This window comes from Leptidea sinapis, chromosome 2 (genome assembly GCF_905404315.1).
Source record: "Leptidea sinapis chromosome 2, ilLepSina1.1, whole genome shotgun sequence".
Lineage (NCBI taxonomy): Eukaryota > Metazoa > Arthropoda > Insecta > Lepidoptera > Pieridae > Leptidea > Leptidea sinapis.
Window position 1 is genome coordinate 13380166 of NC_066266.1, and position 16726 is coordinate 13396891.

General features: G+C 32.5%; 1 protein-coding gene across 2 annotated transcripts; it reads right to left on the reverse strand.

Annotated features, from left to right (window-relative positions):
* Positions 1-1275: 1275 nt before the first annotated feature.
* LOC126977265 (protein tipE) lies at positions 1276-16156 on the reverse strand. 2 transcript variants are annotated; one of them, XM_050826016.1, is made up of 4 exons: positions 15892-16156; positions 8936-10040; positions 8656-8701; positions 1276-7209 (listed from the first exon to the last, which is right to left on the reverse strand). In XM_050826016.1, exons 2-3 carry the CDS (start codon positions 9898-9900, stop codon positions 8674-8676), a joined length of 993 nt encoding a protein of 330 aa, XP_050681973.1. In that variant the 5' UTR covers positions 9901-10040; positions 15892-16156; the 3' UTR covers positions 1276-7209; positions 8656-8673. The 2 variants fall into 2 exon arrangements, with proteins under 2 accessions (XP_050681973.1, XP_050681982.1); XM_050826025.1 differs by lacking the exon at positions 8656-8701.
* Between the last annotated feature and the right edge of the window lie 570 nt (positions 16157-16726).

A 16726-nucleotide genomic window follows, 5' to 3' on the forward strand; every position in this document is an offset into this window, starting at 1 on the left:
CCGAAGTGAGAGTGCAATCCCACAATTCAGGAATGCTAAGCGCAATTTCATTGTTTGGGGCTGTACGATATTTATATATATATATGTTTAAGCATCTCGGAACCTCGTTACGAGCTGTCTCGCAATGAGCTCCGCTGAAAGCCAGTGCTCATAGCACCCACTGCAGCATAAATTACGCTGAACAGTCTCCTTTTTCACATCACTTAAAAATTGTTAAATTCCAAATTCAAACAACTTTCAACTGTCGTATCAATTTAAAATATATAATTTTGTTGTTGAATTTTGATCGAAATGATGCTAAATCTAATAGAAAAACTCATAAATTTAACAGCAATGATTACTTTAGTAAAAATATGTTATTACATTATGTATTTGTAAGCTAATCTTTAAAATACTTCGGGCATGTTGAAAGCGTACGGACCGAAAACTGGCAGTGACTTTTGATTTATACATTTACTCTACAAAGATTTGTTGTAACTCGGTAAGCACATCAAAAATTATTGTTAATATAGTCAGGACAGAATTTGATTGAAGTCAAAACTTCGTAAGCATCGCTGTGATTTGAAAGTCGACGAAACGAAAAGGGCGACAGTTAAAAGAGTATACACGTAAATTCATAAGATTTAACGTGGGAGAAAATGAGAAGCATTATTCAGTGTTTTGGTACCAGGCGATCATAGTTTAAGAAGAGAATATTATATACGCGAGTATACCATAATATATTCTGACGTCATGAGCACGACATATTACTACATAGACACCAGGAGAACATAAATATGGTACCGGTAATAGTAAAGTGTAGTCTTTCTTAGCGGTTGAAACCATATTGTGTCATCCTAGCAACATGTACCAGGACTTCATATGCAGTTAAGAGGTTCATGCACAATGAAGTTTTCACTTGTGACATGTGTACTATTTACGCTCGCATTTTTTTATACGCAATAGAATCGGTGACACATAAAAGAAAACTTAAATATCTCACAACTGACAGATTTGTTTTTACAGTATTTGGAGGGTCATTATTATTGTTTTTTTTTAAAGAATAAGTATGGACGTAGAGGTAGTTTTGAGGGCCGGAAGATAAAGCGTTACAAGCAGGAAATTGCTAAAAATTTCAGTAAATTTATACAAAAAATGTATACGGACGCAACGGCGGGGATTTCGCTTAAGTTAAAATTCATACAATTTACGACATGAATATTGAAATAGCACAACTTATAATAATTAGGTAAGTATATTAAACTAAGTAGTTCTTATTTTAGATGTAACATATATCTCAAAATGCACACAAGTTATCATAATAGTTTTAACGCATATAATGTTACGGGCAATGTGTATATTTCAAACATTCGATATACCTTGGCAATCCACAGTACACTTACGCTGTCCAAACAATGTGTGAAATTTGTTTATTTTTATGGTCCATTTAATAGTATTCTTATGTAGCGCAAACAGTCTCCCGGTGTTGTGAAAAATACTGGCTGGTAATCGCTTGACGAGGTCGGACGTTTTTGTGTGTAAATGAAATGGATTGAAGGTAAAGCCATTAATATTTTGTTCCACTCAATTACTACTACATAAATTTTCACAATTTTGCATTTAAACAATATTTGATCGTATTTTTAATTATTTGTGTTAATTTATATAAGCAGTTACAGATGGGTTAGTTAATGAATCCTCCATTCCGAACCTTCTGTCACATCTAAATCAAATTTAGCCCATCATTAATTTCTTTTAATTAAAGTTTCCAAGTTTATTATATTTATTGCTCGTTTCTCTAAGATTGTGGTCAAAACTAACTGTTTCAACACCTCAAACACTTTTTGCGTAGTCATAGTAGGTCATTACAGATCATCATGATATAACTGTTTAATTTTTTGGGTCGGAGACAGAAATGATATCATTTAAAAAGATGTTCGTTAAACAATATTAAAGGCTACTTATTACACAATACCCAGGCAAAGCATAAATTGAATAATTTTTCATACATTGCCCGAAACTTATGGGTATTCTATAAATTGCCTAGGCATTGTACATAATACCGGATTATAAACATTGCCCGTAACATTTCTCTTTAGTCATTATGTTATGTAGCCAACGAAAAGTAACCACGTTGATGTTGCTTTTGTGAGAATATATATGCCAAAAATATATGCTTTTTGCAGATTGCGAAAAATTATCATAGTGGTTTTATTATTTTGGAGCTGGTTCACGTAATTGGATTTCTTTTATTATGTTATTGCGATGATCTTAGATAATTAAATGTTTGAACTTGAAATTTTGCTGTTTTATATTTAAATGATAAAACAGTTACACTTTATAGGAATGTTAGAGAGGGGTTTTAATGAAATAATCTAGTATTTAATTTTATCCTAAGTGTGCGTGCGTGTATGACGTTTGCCATCATCTAGCTAATAATTTATATACCAATTAATAACACCGACAGTCTAAGCGTTCTTATTCAATTACCTACTAACCTACTACAAGGCCACATTATCTCCAGACCTCGCTGGAACGTGAAGCCCCCCCGTTTCCCTTTCACCCCCTCGCGCTCGTGATGATGCATCAGTACGGTTTGCATCTTCATTACCGTTAGGTACATGTCGTTGATCGTGCTATAACTGCTTTGTTTTTGAAGTTTGTTTCTGCATTGTTTGACTCTGATTGTTAATAGTGATGTAGGCTCTCAGGTATATTATACTCTTTACTTAACCTTGAGTTTTCATTGATTTTTCATCATTATAATAATAATAATCCACATCGCAACACAATAATTTAATAATTTGCATCATTCAATAATACAAATGAAAAAATAAATCGTAGTTTATTTACTAATAATAATATTAGGATATTATTTAGTAATGCTTGTTTTGCACACGGTACCACAGCGACGATGTGACGTCATCGACGTCAGGTCTAGAGATAATGTATCCGGGTACTATATAATATCTATCTAATCATATTTTTTTCATATTATAATTTTTATTCAATTAGTGTCAACTTTTTTAATACTAATAAAATATAGGTTCTCGAAATTTTTTATCTTACTTATTCTGGTACGAAATAAACATTTTAATAATATAATAAATATTTGCAATAATTATTTATTTACGACACGAAGTAAATTATTAATTTCAATAAACATTAAATATATTTTTTAGTTAAACTTTATTTATAATTTACTTATAGCTTACATCGCATGCTACATTTTGTTATTGTTATAAATATTAAGCCTAGATTTCGCAATATTCACAAGCCTTATATGTTTTAAATACAACCACATTGACATTAGCAAAATACGTATAGTAAGTAATATTTATAAATAACATTGTTTCAATTATTTGAATATGATTAAGGGGCCATCTATAAATTACATCACACTTTGGGGAGGGGACAAGGGAGGGGGGAGGCGGTTGAAAAGCTTTCGATGTCGCATGCTTAAATCAAAAATAAATTTAAAATAAGTATTATATTGACACATTAGGCATAGCCTGTACTATGGGTACAAGACAATGATATATTAAATACAATATACTTACTTAAACATACATAAATACAAATAAACATGCATGACGCGGAAACAAACATATATTCATCATATAAATGATTGCAGCTACCGGGATTCGAACCCGGGACCGGGCTCATTAGGCAGGGTCACTAACCACTGGGCTATAGGGTCGTCGTCATCAATAATATTTCACATAACGTAATATAAATATGTAATGCAAAATTTAAAGAAATATTCATAACCCGATCTTTATTTATAAGGCTTCTGTAGGTTTAAGTAGTTAGTGAGCGCCGAATCGCTGTCCGATCTATAAAACAATTAAAAAAATAGCTATACTTATTTTAAATCTAATAATAACAAAATTTAAAAAAAAATGACATCGCAGCAGCGGGGAGGGTCACAAAAAGATGTTAAAAATGCGTAAAATTTGTGCAACGTATCTTAGGGATGGCCCCTAATCAATGTATTATTTGGTAAAATTAATTTTCAAAAAGCTGTACAGTAAATACGTTTACGATGAAAAACTTACAATTAGATTTTTTATTAAATATCTGAAAAAATTTGCTTATATCCAATGACGTTCTTTACATATAGACAACATGTCATTACACCATAAGAAGCCTCGACTGCTATATCTATACATTGCTGCATTTACTCCAGCTGTTTTAAATCTCATTCCTGAATAAGCAGCAATGTAAAACATTTATTTAGTTCAGGTTTGATTCGGACAGTGACAGTTGATACACGACTAAGGAGAAAAGTGTGCTTTCAATGTCTTTAAGCACACTTTTGCCGGTCCGCTATCAGTGTGTGAATTATATGGCTTCATATGTAGAAAACGTCATTGATTATAACAGTGGGAGGTGCACAGAATGCCAGATAAGTAGGTTTCACAACGGCATATTTTCTGTCACGAAACAGCCCTGTATTTCTATATTATTTCAGATTTAACATGGTTTAAAGTGTTGAACGGAATTGCGATACAGCTCATACTTTTGGGTTCAATCAAAAATCGAGAGTATTTTGTAATGGACAGGGTACTACCCAGCGAACGTCTTGCCTGTCTACTCTAAAAAAAATATTAAATTTTCAAGCACTGAAAATTAGAACAAAATTGTACATGATTTAGTTCAATATTGTTGGATGTTTATCAGTATATCTTATAATGGAAATATCCTGAAATAAATGAAGGCCAAATATAGTGTTAGCCGAAATCTAAATGATCTAAGAATTTTTAAAAGTCGAAGTATCCTTAAGAGAGCTTTTATCATCTTTGCCATGTTTTTCAGGGTTCAATACCGCAAAAAGAAAAAACGGATAGCTTTTAGGATCACTTTTTAATCACACCGTCAGTTCATCTGTCTGTTAAGACCCTTTACCTCGGGAACGCATTGATGTATCGAATTGAAATTCAATCGATAGTGTGAAAAAATCAAACTTTTTACTTAACGTAAAAAAGATACGGCCGTTTGTGGTGCAGAAAACGACAGCTATTTTTCGATACTCTCAAGGAACTCAAAATTACTACCGGGTTACTGTTGACATAGGACTATAAAATTTGGCAAATGATATAACCTTATACTACAAGCATAGGGCGCAGTCTGAAAACTATACAATTGTAATTATTTTTTATTTTTAAACTTTACATACTCGAATAAAATCTCAGATTCATCTGAAAATTAATTTTCTTAAGAAAATGTGACAAAATCGTTTGATGACTCGTCAAGGCATAGATAAATTTTTAAACACTTCACTCACGGGACGGAATATTCATTAAATACTACTGGGATATCCATTATTGATTATAATATCCAATTGTATGCCCTATAATAATTGTGATTCTTCAAAGACTAAAGAAAATAATCAATAAAGGTTAGATCATAGATTTACAATATACTAATACGAATAGACAACCAAACCTTGCGAAAGGGAAAAACAACTATTGTAAGTGTAACCGGTTTTGATTGACAAGACGTCAACAGTAAGCCAAGCTTGGGATTAGCTTCTTAACAAATTTTGAATATTAAAATAGCTAACGCACACATTGACATCAGGTCATCTATGTGTGTATGTGTGTGTTAGTGACTGAGTGATTGTGTGTGTACATGTGCGTTTGAGCTTTGACCATTAATTGGGCATAAAGGTCCAAACTCACATACACACACATACTTTTCAAAATTGTTTTAATTGTGCGATAAATGTAAAATTTGGTTTTTAATCATTTTTGTTTATTTCTATATTGTTTATCACTAATAATATGCAATCATTGAAATATACGAAGTTTATTTATTTATTATTATAATCCATACGCTAGTATATTTTAAATCTATTCTAAATCCAGATATTCCTTAGGATAGACTTTAAGGTGAAGAAGTTTAAGAGAAAATAATAAATTATACGTCGTGCAGTATAAGGTTATTAAAAAGGAATTAAATTGAGCATAAGCACCGCTCATCTTGTAATTATAACTTAAACTTAAACTAAATACCTACACGTAAAGTTATTAGCAAACAAGTAGATAAGATTTAACTTATATTTTATATTATTTTACATACGTTTGGTGAGTATTGTTGTGTAAACTTAATAATTTACATACAAGTGTTTTTAATCATTTACAAAAAATATTGAAAATAAAATAGTATATTTTCATGCATTGAAATGAAAATATACTATTTAATAAGGCTTAGGCAAAGACCCTAAGAAAATATTAAAAATCAATGAATTTCCATCCATAGATACAAAATTTGGTAATGATAATTGTTTTAATAATATGAAAAATATACTAAGTGACAGTAAAAGTAATTTGATACTAAAATACCAATAAGCTGCAGAATAGAAATATCATACTAATAATGTTACAAACATAATGTTAAAACAAATCTTAACTAACATTATAATGAGAAGAGTTGTGAGTGTCTGTGATGATTAAATTCAAAAACTGGTAAATTGGGATACTACTCGTTGATAACTTCAAATAACATCCAAATTTTGAAATTGCAAGAAAGTAATAAATAAGTAAGCTTCATATCTAATGTTGATTAAAAATACTTTGCTGCTAAAAACTTCCAAATTTCAGCTTGAGTCAAGTCGGCTCGATTTGATGATCTTTAATAATGTTTGCAGTTTAACGTGATGGCGCCGAAATCAGTTAAAAAAATTGCAGAGAACTTTGATATTCTTTTCCAAACGTTTAAAATTTGAGTTTCAGGACTTAATAAAATAATAATAAAGTAAAGATATCTGTTGAATTATCAAAGCAAAATTGGACTTCGTTTGTAATTAATATTGTTACTGTTCCAAATAATATATTTTATCAAAATTTTTGCTGTTTCATTTTCCAGAAACTTCTAACGATCCAGCAATATTTTCTCGATCTCAACATTACATAGCCATCAGCGTACAAAATCGCAATTATTAATAATATTACATAATGCTTTCTTTCGCAATAATGTTCACTTATTAAATATTAAATTAACTTATACTACTTAAGACTACAACGCGAAAAAATATGTAAACTTACCTAACGTTTGTATGCAATAGTTTTATACTAATGTAAAAGAAAATCTTCCTAATTCACAACACATTGTATGAGTAATTATCTCTTAAGCAGAAGCAAAGCATCACACACTGCAAAATTGTCTTCATTTGTCCATTACAACTCATGGTACACCTTATACCCAAACCTTCAGGAGCTATGTCATCTGAAAATCAAATTTGAAACATTTATTATACTTATTAATGTCAGGAATAATAATATATTGATTAGTTAATCCGATTAGTAAGGCCTTGAGGAATCGAGCGGTGCTAAGTTACCTCTCTCGTACATGATCGCCATAGTTTTAATTCAAAATTAGAAGCATTATTAATTTATTATAAACACAATATAATTTTCTTAACAAAACTAACAAAACTATGTCATGTTAAATAGTATTGGCGAACAATTAATTAATTTTCGTACAATTTTTATCTAGATTGTATAATTAGCATGGCTCCAACAGTAAAAGTTAGGAGTGTTTTGGTGATTTTCTTTCGCACTGTCTATAAAAAAAAATAGTGAAAAAATTAATTTTCTTCTCATATTCTGTCGATATATAACAATTTTTTTGTAAAAATATAAGCTTTATATAAACCGTCGAGAAATAGTTTCAACTATGCGTTATTTTGGCCATTTCTTGGGATAGCAGCCTTAAATGTGTAACACTCGCGGTAATTAAAGAAACTACTATGTTATCTCCTTTTTCCGTAGAATGTACGTTATAGATCAATATCATCTCTCTGTTTTGATATTTTTGCTCTTGTAAGTGCTATATTATTTCAAACAGTGCTTGCAACTTCTTAATCACATAAGCAATGCAAAAATCAGCCTACTACACAGACAACAATAATTGGTAAAATTTTAACAGTTCAACACAGATATTTCCATTCTATTGAGTATTCATTATATTGTTTAGTTTTGTTAAGTGTTGGATGGGGAAATAGTCAAGAGTGAAACGCTGTTTTTGAGTATCTATTCATGATTTTTACTCTGCAGCTGCAATTGTTCTTATCGCAATGATTTTAGTCTTCCTTGTTCAACAGAAATATTGGCGAAGAATTTTTAAATATTAGAAAGGCCTTTGATATCATAACAATTATTTTCCATGGAAACAAACATGAAAATAAACAAATAACAAAACAATTCTAACTTATTATACATAAAGTAACTACTTTTACTAAGTGAGGCCAATCAGAATATAATCAATCATTCAACTGTGGTTTTTGAAACTCAGGCATTCATCATTAATGTGTTAAATCAATAATTTCTCAGTGATAAAACGTACATCATGTGCAGTCATCAAAAAATATAGCTTGCATATTATGAAACAAAGTAAAATAAAACATTGTTAGCAGAACATCAAAATTTAAGCAAATTCTTGTTCAAGCAATTTTGTTAATTCACTACTTTAATTGTAAGCAAAACATGAGATATAAATATTAAATGCAAGTGGGATAAAATTGGCATATATAAAGGTGTAAGTATAAAAAATTATATTTATACGTAATCTTAGGCTTAATCGTAAATTCGTTAAGATTCACAAGGCAGATAATTTTAAAAATAATATGTAATGCGTAACAAAGCGTGTTAGGTTTTTAGATAGTCACCATACCTTTGTGACTCTGGTTCTTTAGGCGTTCACGAAAGATGATTTAGTCCTGCCAAATCAAGTAACAAAACTTAATCAGTTTAAAGTATTTAGTTATTACTACTGGATAGTCAAACTTGGTACTTAAATCCATGCAGTATATCTACAACTCCGTTTATTAAATATTAGTAATTTACGATTGTTGTTCAACTCTTAATTTCCATTAATACTAAATTCTACGAAACAAAATACATGACATAGAAATTCACTAAAATCATTAAAATAGTAAAATTAAGATTCTCACCCAGACAATGATGCTGAGTTGGAGATCGGTGGGCTGTTAGATTCAAAACCTTCTTTAGACTTCTCATTAGCCAGTTGTAGCTTGAGCTGATGACCAAAGCAAGCCAAATCTTCTCGAAATGTGTCTGACCCAGGTGTGGTAGGTTTACCTTCATCACCTGTAGCCATACCTTCAGCATCGCTTTGTAAAGGCGCTTGTTCAGATTCTTCCTCAGTATTGTATATCATAAAATATGCAAATGTAAGGTATATCACGGAAATAATAAAGGATGGAATCGGTATAGCCATGGCATAAACTAAATTGAGCGTATTCTGCCACATATCTAAATCCGTGATCACTAAACCAGGATCTACACGACTATAGTAACAACTGTAATTCGTGCCTATGGGCTTGTACTTCCCATAAAATATTGTACAATTCAAAACTGGTGGGTAACCACATCCTTTCACATTCGGAAATAATCTAGCACCAGTAAAGTACCATTCAGAATCGTTTCCCTGCAAACCAGTTGGTATTACTTCTGGTAGTTCTTCTTCCATTTCTGGATCAAGTTTATCTAAAGGCGATTCGTAATTTTCGTAATCGTAATCTTTTCTTAGAGATCTCTCTGCCCTTATGAGCGCCTCGTATTCTGTGGCTGATATATTTTGAGCGTACCCAAGCTTGTAGTTGACACGAATTTGGGTGCATTCAAATAGATCTTTGGTACAACCCTCTCTGCAAGACGCCCAGGAACAATTACTTGCCCCTACCAAGTGTTTTACTTCTACAGTGACGCATAACGCAGCCACTGGATCGAATTGCATAAATATGGTTGTAAAAGCAGGTTCTATTACAAAGGGTACTAAGAATAAAAAGGCGAAGAGGCTGAAGATAGCGAGAAGGACAAAGGTCGCTGTTGTGTAGAAGAGAAGTTTCTCGAGGAATGTGGGAGGTATTGGTAGATTTTCTTCTTCGTCGGCCATGTTGGCGTGAGGTCGCTAGAAGCGATCATAGCGCTTGATTCAACTCGGCTCGGTCATTTCATGTAGCATCAGTCCGTAGCTGTAGACTGCAATTTATGACTTCACTTCGTTGTGTCTTGAATAATCCTTATTTACATTTTCTGAAATTAGAAAATAAAAGCTATTTATTACCAAATAATGCAATAATGAAAAAGAAGTTGACCGTCGTGAAGCAAGCGTATGGAAGCGGTATTGGTCCTTCAGAGAAGTTACCAGTCATGGCATACTCAATGTGAAAAACATTAACGGTGTTAAGGGAAAGGTCAGGAAAAGAGATAAAGATCGCCTCACAGGAGTGGCGAATGTTTCAGTAAAAGTCAAAAGGACCAGATAAGTGGGGCAAAATGGTAGCAACCTGGTAGCCATAGAAAATCAAAAACAGGAATAGAGGACTTATAAGCCTATTTATAGTCTAAATATTTGCTTATTTATTTATAATGAATTATAGTGAATAAGTCAAAGTCCCTTTACGATCTGATGTAGCTGTCATGAAGTTTACCAAGAGTTGTTGCAAATATGTTTTTAATGTCTTTCCTTATCGTAAATATATATCTAGTTCAAAAAAATATAGGACCTCTATGCTTAATGCTAATTCTATTATTATGATTTTACTAGCTAACACCCGTGACTTCGTCCGCATACACATATGACTGAGCAAGTACTGCAAAAATCGTTGTTTCTTAAAGCTTTAAATGAATGAACCGCAATATATTTTTGATAAGGGCATTCCTTAGACACTCAAAGGAATAAAACTAAGAAGATTTTATTATAATATATCCAGTAGTTTTTCTATGATTTGCACACAAATGCTTATTATTTTTATTTAAATAGATAAGGGAGAGAACTGTCTCGAAATACATTAACTTAACAAATTGAATCCATAACAAAGTAATTGCTTATGTAAACACTATTCTACGCAGCTGAGTTACCCGACGCCAAAATGTCTCAGATTGGCGCTACTATCGATTTAACAAGAGTATATAGCTCACAGATATTTCTAGACTAACATATTTTATTTCTGGCGCCATAAAGGCTGCAATCCCAAGAAATTGCCAAAATAGCCCATAGTTGAAACCATTTCTCGACGGTTTATAAAAAGGATATATTTTTACAAAAAATAATGTAACAATATGAGAAGAAAATTCATTTTTAATTACATTCAAATTTTTTATTGACACTGCGAAAAAATCACCGATATACCACTAACTTTTACAGTTGGAGCTATGCTAATTATTCAATCTAGATTAAAATTGTACGAAAATTAATTTATTGTTCGCCAAGAAATACTATTAAAATCGACATAGCTTTGTTATTTTTGCAAAGAAAATTGTATTACGTTTGTAATAAATTAAACATGCTTCTAATTCTTAATTAAAACTATGGCGATCTTGTACGGGAGAGGTAACGTAGCACCGCTCGATTCCTCAAGGCTGTTGGCTTGGTCCCCAGCTTTAATATTATCCTTCACAACAGCTTCTATTGCTTATCGCGCTTGTACTCTGTAACTGTTCTTTTTACTTTTCACTAAATTAGTCTTACAAGAGATCGAACAATAATTTTTTTATGGAAAAGGAGGACGAACGAGCGAACGGATCACCAGGTGTTAAGCAATAACCGCCGCCCACATTCTCCTGCAACACCAGAGGAATCAGCTTTATAGAGTTCCGTAGCCAAATGGCTAAAAACGGAACCCTTATAGATTCGTCATATCTGTCTGTCCGTCCGTATGTCACAGCCACTTTTTCCCAAAACTATAAGAACTGTACTGTTGAAACTTGGTAAGTACATAATAAATGTACCGCATTGACTTTTTCACAAAAAATAGAAAAAAAATATTTTGGGGGTTCCCCATACTGAGAACTCATATATTTTTTTTCATAACCATACGTTTGGATCTATGGATAGGTCTTCAAAAATGATATTGTGTTTTCTAATATCATTTTTTTCTAAACTAAATAGTTTGCGCAAGAGACACTTCCAAAGTGGTAAAATCTGTGTCCGCTCCACTTGTAACTTCCTAAATAAGAGAATAATAAAACTAAATTAATATTTAATGTACATTACCCTACAAACTTCCATTGAAAATTAGTTTGAACGAGATCTAGTAAGTAGTTTTGATATGTATAATGATGAGCGCTCATTTCCACTGTATGATTTTGAGCAAAGATCTTTTGCCTTTTTCATTAAAATAATTTAATATCATTTTCCTTTCTATATAAGTTTTATATTATGTTACTTGCTGTTACGGAACCCTTCATGGGTGAACGCACTTTTTTTTAAGGTACCCATGTCGTATCATCCAGGTATCACGATTGTAAGGAAACTCCACACCACCACACATCACATTAAACAAAAATAAAAAAACTGGAAAATACATCGTCTGGCCACAAAAATATTATAGGTTCTCAAAACGGTTGTATTAAAGTTGATATGATGTATAAAATACAGGTTGCACTTCGGGAGTGCCGGCAGAAGTGAAACTTAACATTGTGCATTTTTGAATATTTTGGAATAGTTAGGCAATAATATCGCACGAATTGCTTTATTTATCAGTATAAAAGTACTAGTATTTAAGTGGTTAAATACAATATTCATTTACTGAGCGATCGTACACAAAAATTACAATTTATTTTACACTAAAAAGTTTATCTCTCAGAAATATCACCTTTCATCCCTGATAAACTGTAAAAATATTTCACGCTGAGATTCGATTCCTGGACCTCGCGGTGTTTCGGCGTCGCAATTACAAAGAATCAACCAATGGTCCAATGACAATATGATAATTACGTAGAAATAGCCTAACTATAATTAGAAGTGTAAGTCTTTCATCCATAATTTCAACGACTGTCTTACGAATTTTTGATCAAGCCACGTGTCCTGACGCGAGTTTCATATTTTACACCCATCCCAAGAAGAGTGCTCAACGCCGCTAAAGAAGTTTTTAGTTTAAAAAATTGAAGTTACCAGTTAACCTCTAGTAGAGCAATACACGCACACTAATACAAAGTGACATACGAATCGCGAGTGTAAGACGGATCTTGTTACGCCCGCTAAATTAATAAACCTGGCCTGTTTTCGTCGGTTGTCTAAAAGCAAGATGCTCTATATAGACTTATTATCTAAGAGTATAATATTTGCACAGAACAACGCCTGGCGGGTCAGCAGGGGAAATGATCAATTGACAATTTTCTCAGCGTCAAATGTGACGTTTAGCCTAAGTACGTCGTTTATTTAAAAACCCTCAGTAACGCGCGCGGTCGCTATAACTTAAAACTTAAATATTATCATAATTTTCAGTCAAACTACTAAGTATATCCATAATCACTTGAATTAATTTAAACTGTTTTTTTAATGAAAATAAGGGACCGGGTTATGCCGCTCAGGATCCTTGAAAAATTTCAACCATTCTGAGCGGGATTACAACTGCGCTCGTCACCTTGAGACATGAGATGTTAAGTCTCAACTGCCCAGTAATTTCACTAGCTACGGCGCCCTTCGGACCGAAACAGTAATGCTTACACATTACTGCTTGGCCTTAGCCGGCATCCTGTAACTAAGGAGCCTCCTATAACTTTAATGTGTACTTAATTATAAAACACTAACATTCAATTAATATTGCTGTGCATTTTTGTTTCAGATATTCTTATAAGATTGTAAATAATCTTAACTCTATGTTTGTACATAATATATTTATTATGATTTGACAAAATCTAAGGCTGGCACTTTAAGAGTGGTCAGAAAAAGTATAGAAAATCTATTCCAGAAAAGTAACTTCCGTTATTTATAAGCCGTTCAATATCAGCTTAGAGTTCTGTTGATATTATTAAATTCACGCCACATTGTGTTCCAGTTCGATGGTTTGTCATTGGTATAAATACTTAAAGAATTATCGACATTATCAATCACGTGTGGCTATTATGAGTGTATTGAGCGATAGTTTCCGATTGATTCGCTTTATTCACTTTATTCATTTTAAGAAAACATAAGGACGTTTGTCCTAATGTTTTAAGTCATCATCAGCATCAGCTGGAAGACTTCCACTGCTGGACAAAGGCCTCCCCCAAAGATTTCCACGACAATCGGTCCTGCGCTGCCCTCATCCAACGTTATCCGGCGATCTTGACCAGATCGTCTGTCCATCTTGTGGAATATATATAAAAATGGAAAATAATTGTAAAAAATGAAATAAAAATTTGCAATTTTTAATGAGGCGAGCAGATTATGGGTACCACAACGGTGCCTATTTCTGCCGTGAAGCTATAATGTGTAAGCATTACTGTGTTTCGGTCTGAAGGGCTCCGTGGCTTGTGACATTACTGGGCAAATGAGACTTAACATCTTATGTCTCAAGGTAGCGCAGTTATAGTGCCGTTCAGAATTTTTGGGGTATTTCGAAAATCCTGAGCGGCACTGCATTGTAATGGGCAGGGCGTATCAATTACCATCAGCTGAACGTGTTGCTTGTCTCGTCCCTTATTTTCATTATAAAAAATCTTATAAAGAGAGGCAAACGGCTATGTTTTACTCTTAAATATACTTATAAGTATAGTGTCATACCAAAATCTTTAATCAATATTCTAAACATGCAAACTAAGTTATAATCTACAGTGACTATATTATGTTTGTTTATATCGATTAAATTGATAATATATTGAATAAATTCCAGTATAAAAAAATAAATAACGGGTTTCACTCCGGGAGTGACAGCAGAACTGAAAACTTGAACATTAACGTTGTACATTTTTTAATAGTTCGGAATGGTTAGGGAATAATTTCGCATAAATTGCTTTATTTATAATATCAAAGCACTGACATTTATGTGGTTGTTTAACTGATACTTTATATTACATAAAATAATTTAACACTTCAGAACTATTACAATAATTTTACATTTAAAGTTTATCTCTCAGAAAAATCTACTTTCATCCATTATTTCAACGACTGTCTTACGAATTTTCGATCAGGTCACGTGTCCTGGCGTTAGTTTAACATTTTATACCCATCCCAAGAAAAGTGTTCCACGCCGCTAAAAGTTTTCACATACTAAACCTCTTATTAGAATATGTATGTTATCATGTTTAATAATAATTGATGATAAAAATACAGATAAAAGTAGAATATATTATATAAAAATGAAAATAATTCAAAAGTAATTGAGGGTCGGAATTGACAAAATATCCTACGATCATCTTTGGCAACGCTGTCATGAAGTCCGAATCGACCAACAAATAAAACAAATGAACCTGGATAGGCCACACACTCCGGAGGGATCCCAACCATATACCGAGGCAAGCCCTACACTAGAACCCTCAAGGAAAATGCAAACGTGGCCGTCCAAAGCAAACCTGGCGGCGGACTGTCATTGTCAAAGCGAAGACATCGGAAAGATCTGGAGTAAAATTGAGACAGATGCTCAGGATCGTAATGGAGAAACACTGTGGATGTCCTCTGCCCCAGCTGGGGGATACAGAACTTAAGTTAAGTACGGAATTAATATATATAGTTTTGTTACGATTTTCATGCAGAGTTCAGCAATCTAAGCGAAGTTACTAACTGTTACATAACTCCAAAGAATATTATTAGAGCTAATATGGTTATTGTGAAACCTTTGAACGGATTTCTGTTATACCGTTAATAAAATTATCAAGTCTTGTACCATTTTGTATAATCTTATTAGATACTAAGATTATTTTACAATTTTTTAATCCGATTAAAGAGTTTCATAACCACAGTACTCCAACAAACGTAGAATGATTGTGGACAATCGTAATTGTTACATTTAAACTGTATTTAAACTATATTTTCAAAAAAAGAAAACCACTAATGTAAATAAAACATCGTTTTAGTACTAAATACCAAGACTTAAGTATAAATAGACAAAGTAATCCACTTAGACTGCCATCTGAAATGAGCTTACAATTTGCGTAAACCAAATTAAACGTATAAACATACCATAAACGGATCGCTATGTATCCTTCTCCAGACTTTAGAAGCGTTAATCAATTACCACTATTAATACACAACCAATTAGAAATACAGGTTGTCCTGTGAAAAATAAAAATCTATATATTGTTCTCTGTCGGCTACTTCACGCAGACGTCGTACAAAGCCCGCGATTGGATTACAACTGTCTACAGTCTATGAGTCCACACGGAGCGCAGATACATCGAGTACGTAACACTTCGAAAACCATTCAAATAGTCATATTTCAAATGCATACATATAAAAGAAAACATTTCAAATATGGAACGTTATCATGACGTTTTGATTGGGATTTATTTCAAATTTAGAATTGAATTCGTTTAACAATAATAATGGTATAGTTAGACTGTATTGTTGTTGTGTGCAAAATGTTGTTTATAATCAGATTAAATTGAAGTTTTGTGTGTTATTAGAATGCGCGCGACGCTAGTCACCGATCGATAATGCTATGTTATATGCTGAGTCGGTCGGCGGCGGAATGTCTTGTTTCACCCTAACACCTTGAAATCTATTTTAGCCTGCAGTAAGCAAATCGTTGCGCAAAACTGAAGATTTATTACAAAAAAAAATACTATTCTACAAACATATTAAGAATATGTTCTAAATGAATGATTAATTTATTTACTTACATCTTAAATTATAATATCATAAAATTTTAATGTTATCTTATATCTAATTATTATATATATAATCTGAATCTCGGAAACGACTCCAACGATTTTCATAAAATTTAGTATATAGGGGATTTCGGGGGCTAGGTCTGAGGCTATCGATCTAGCTAGGTTTCAATTTTAAAAAATGTAGT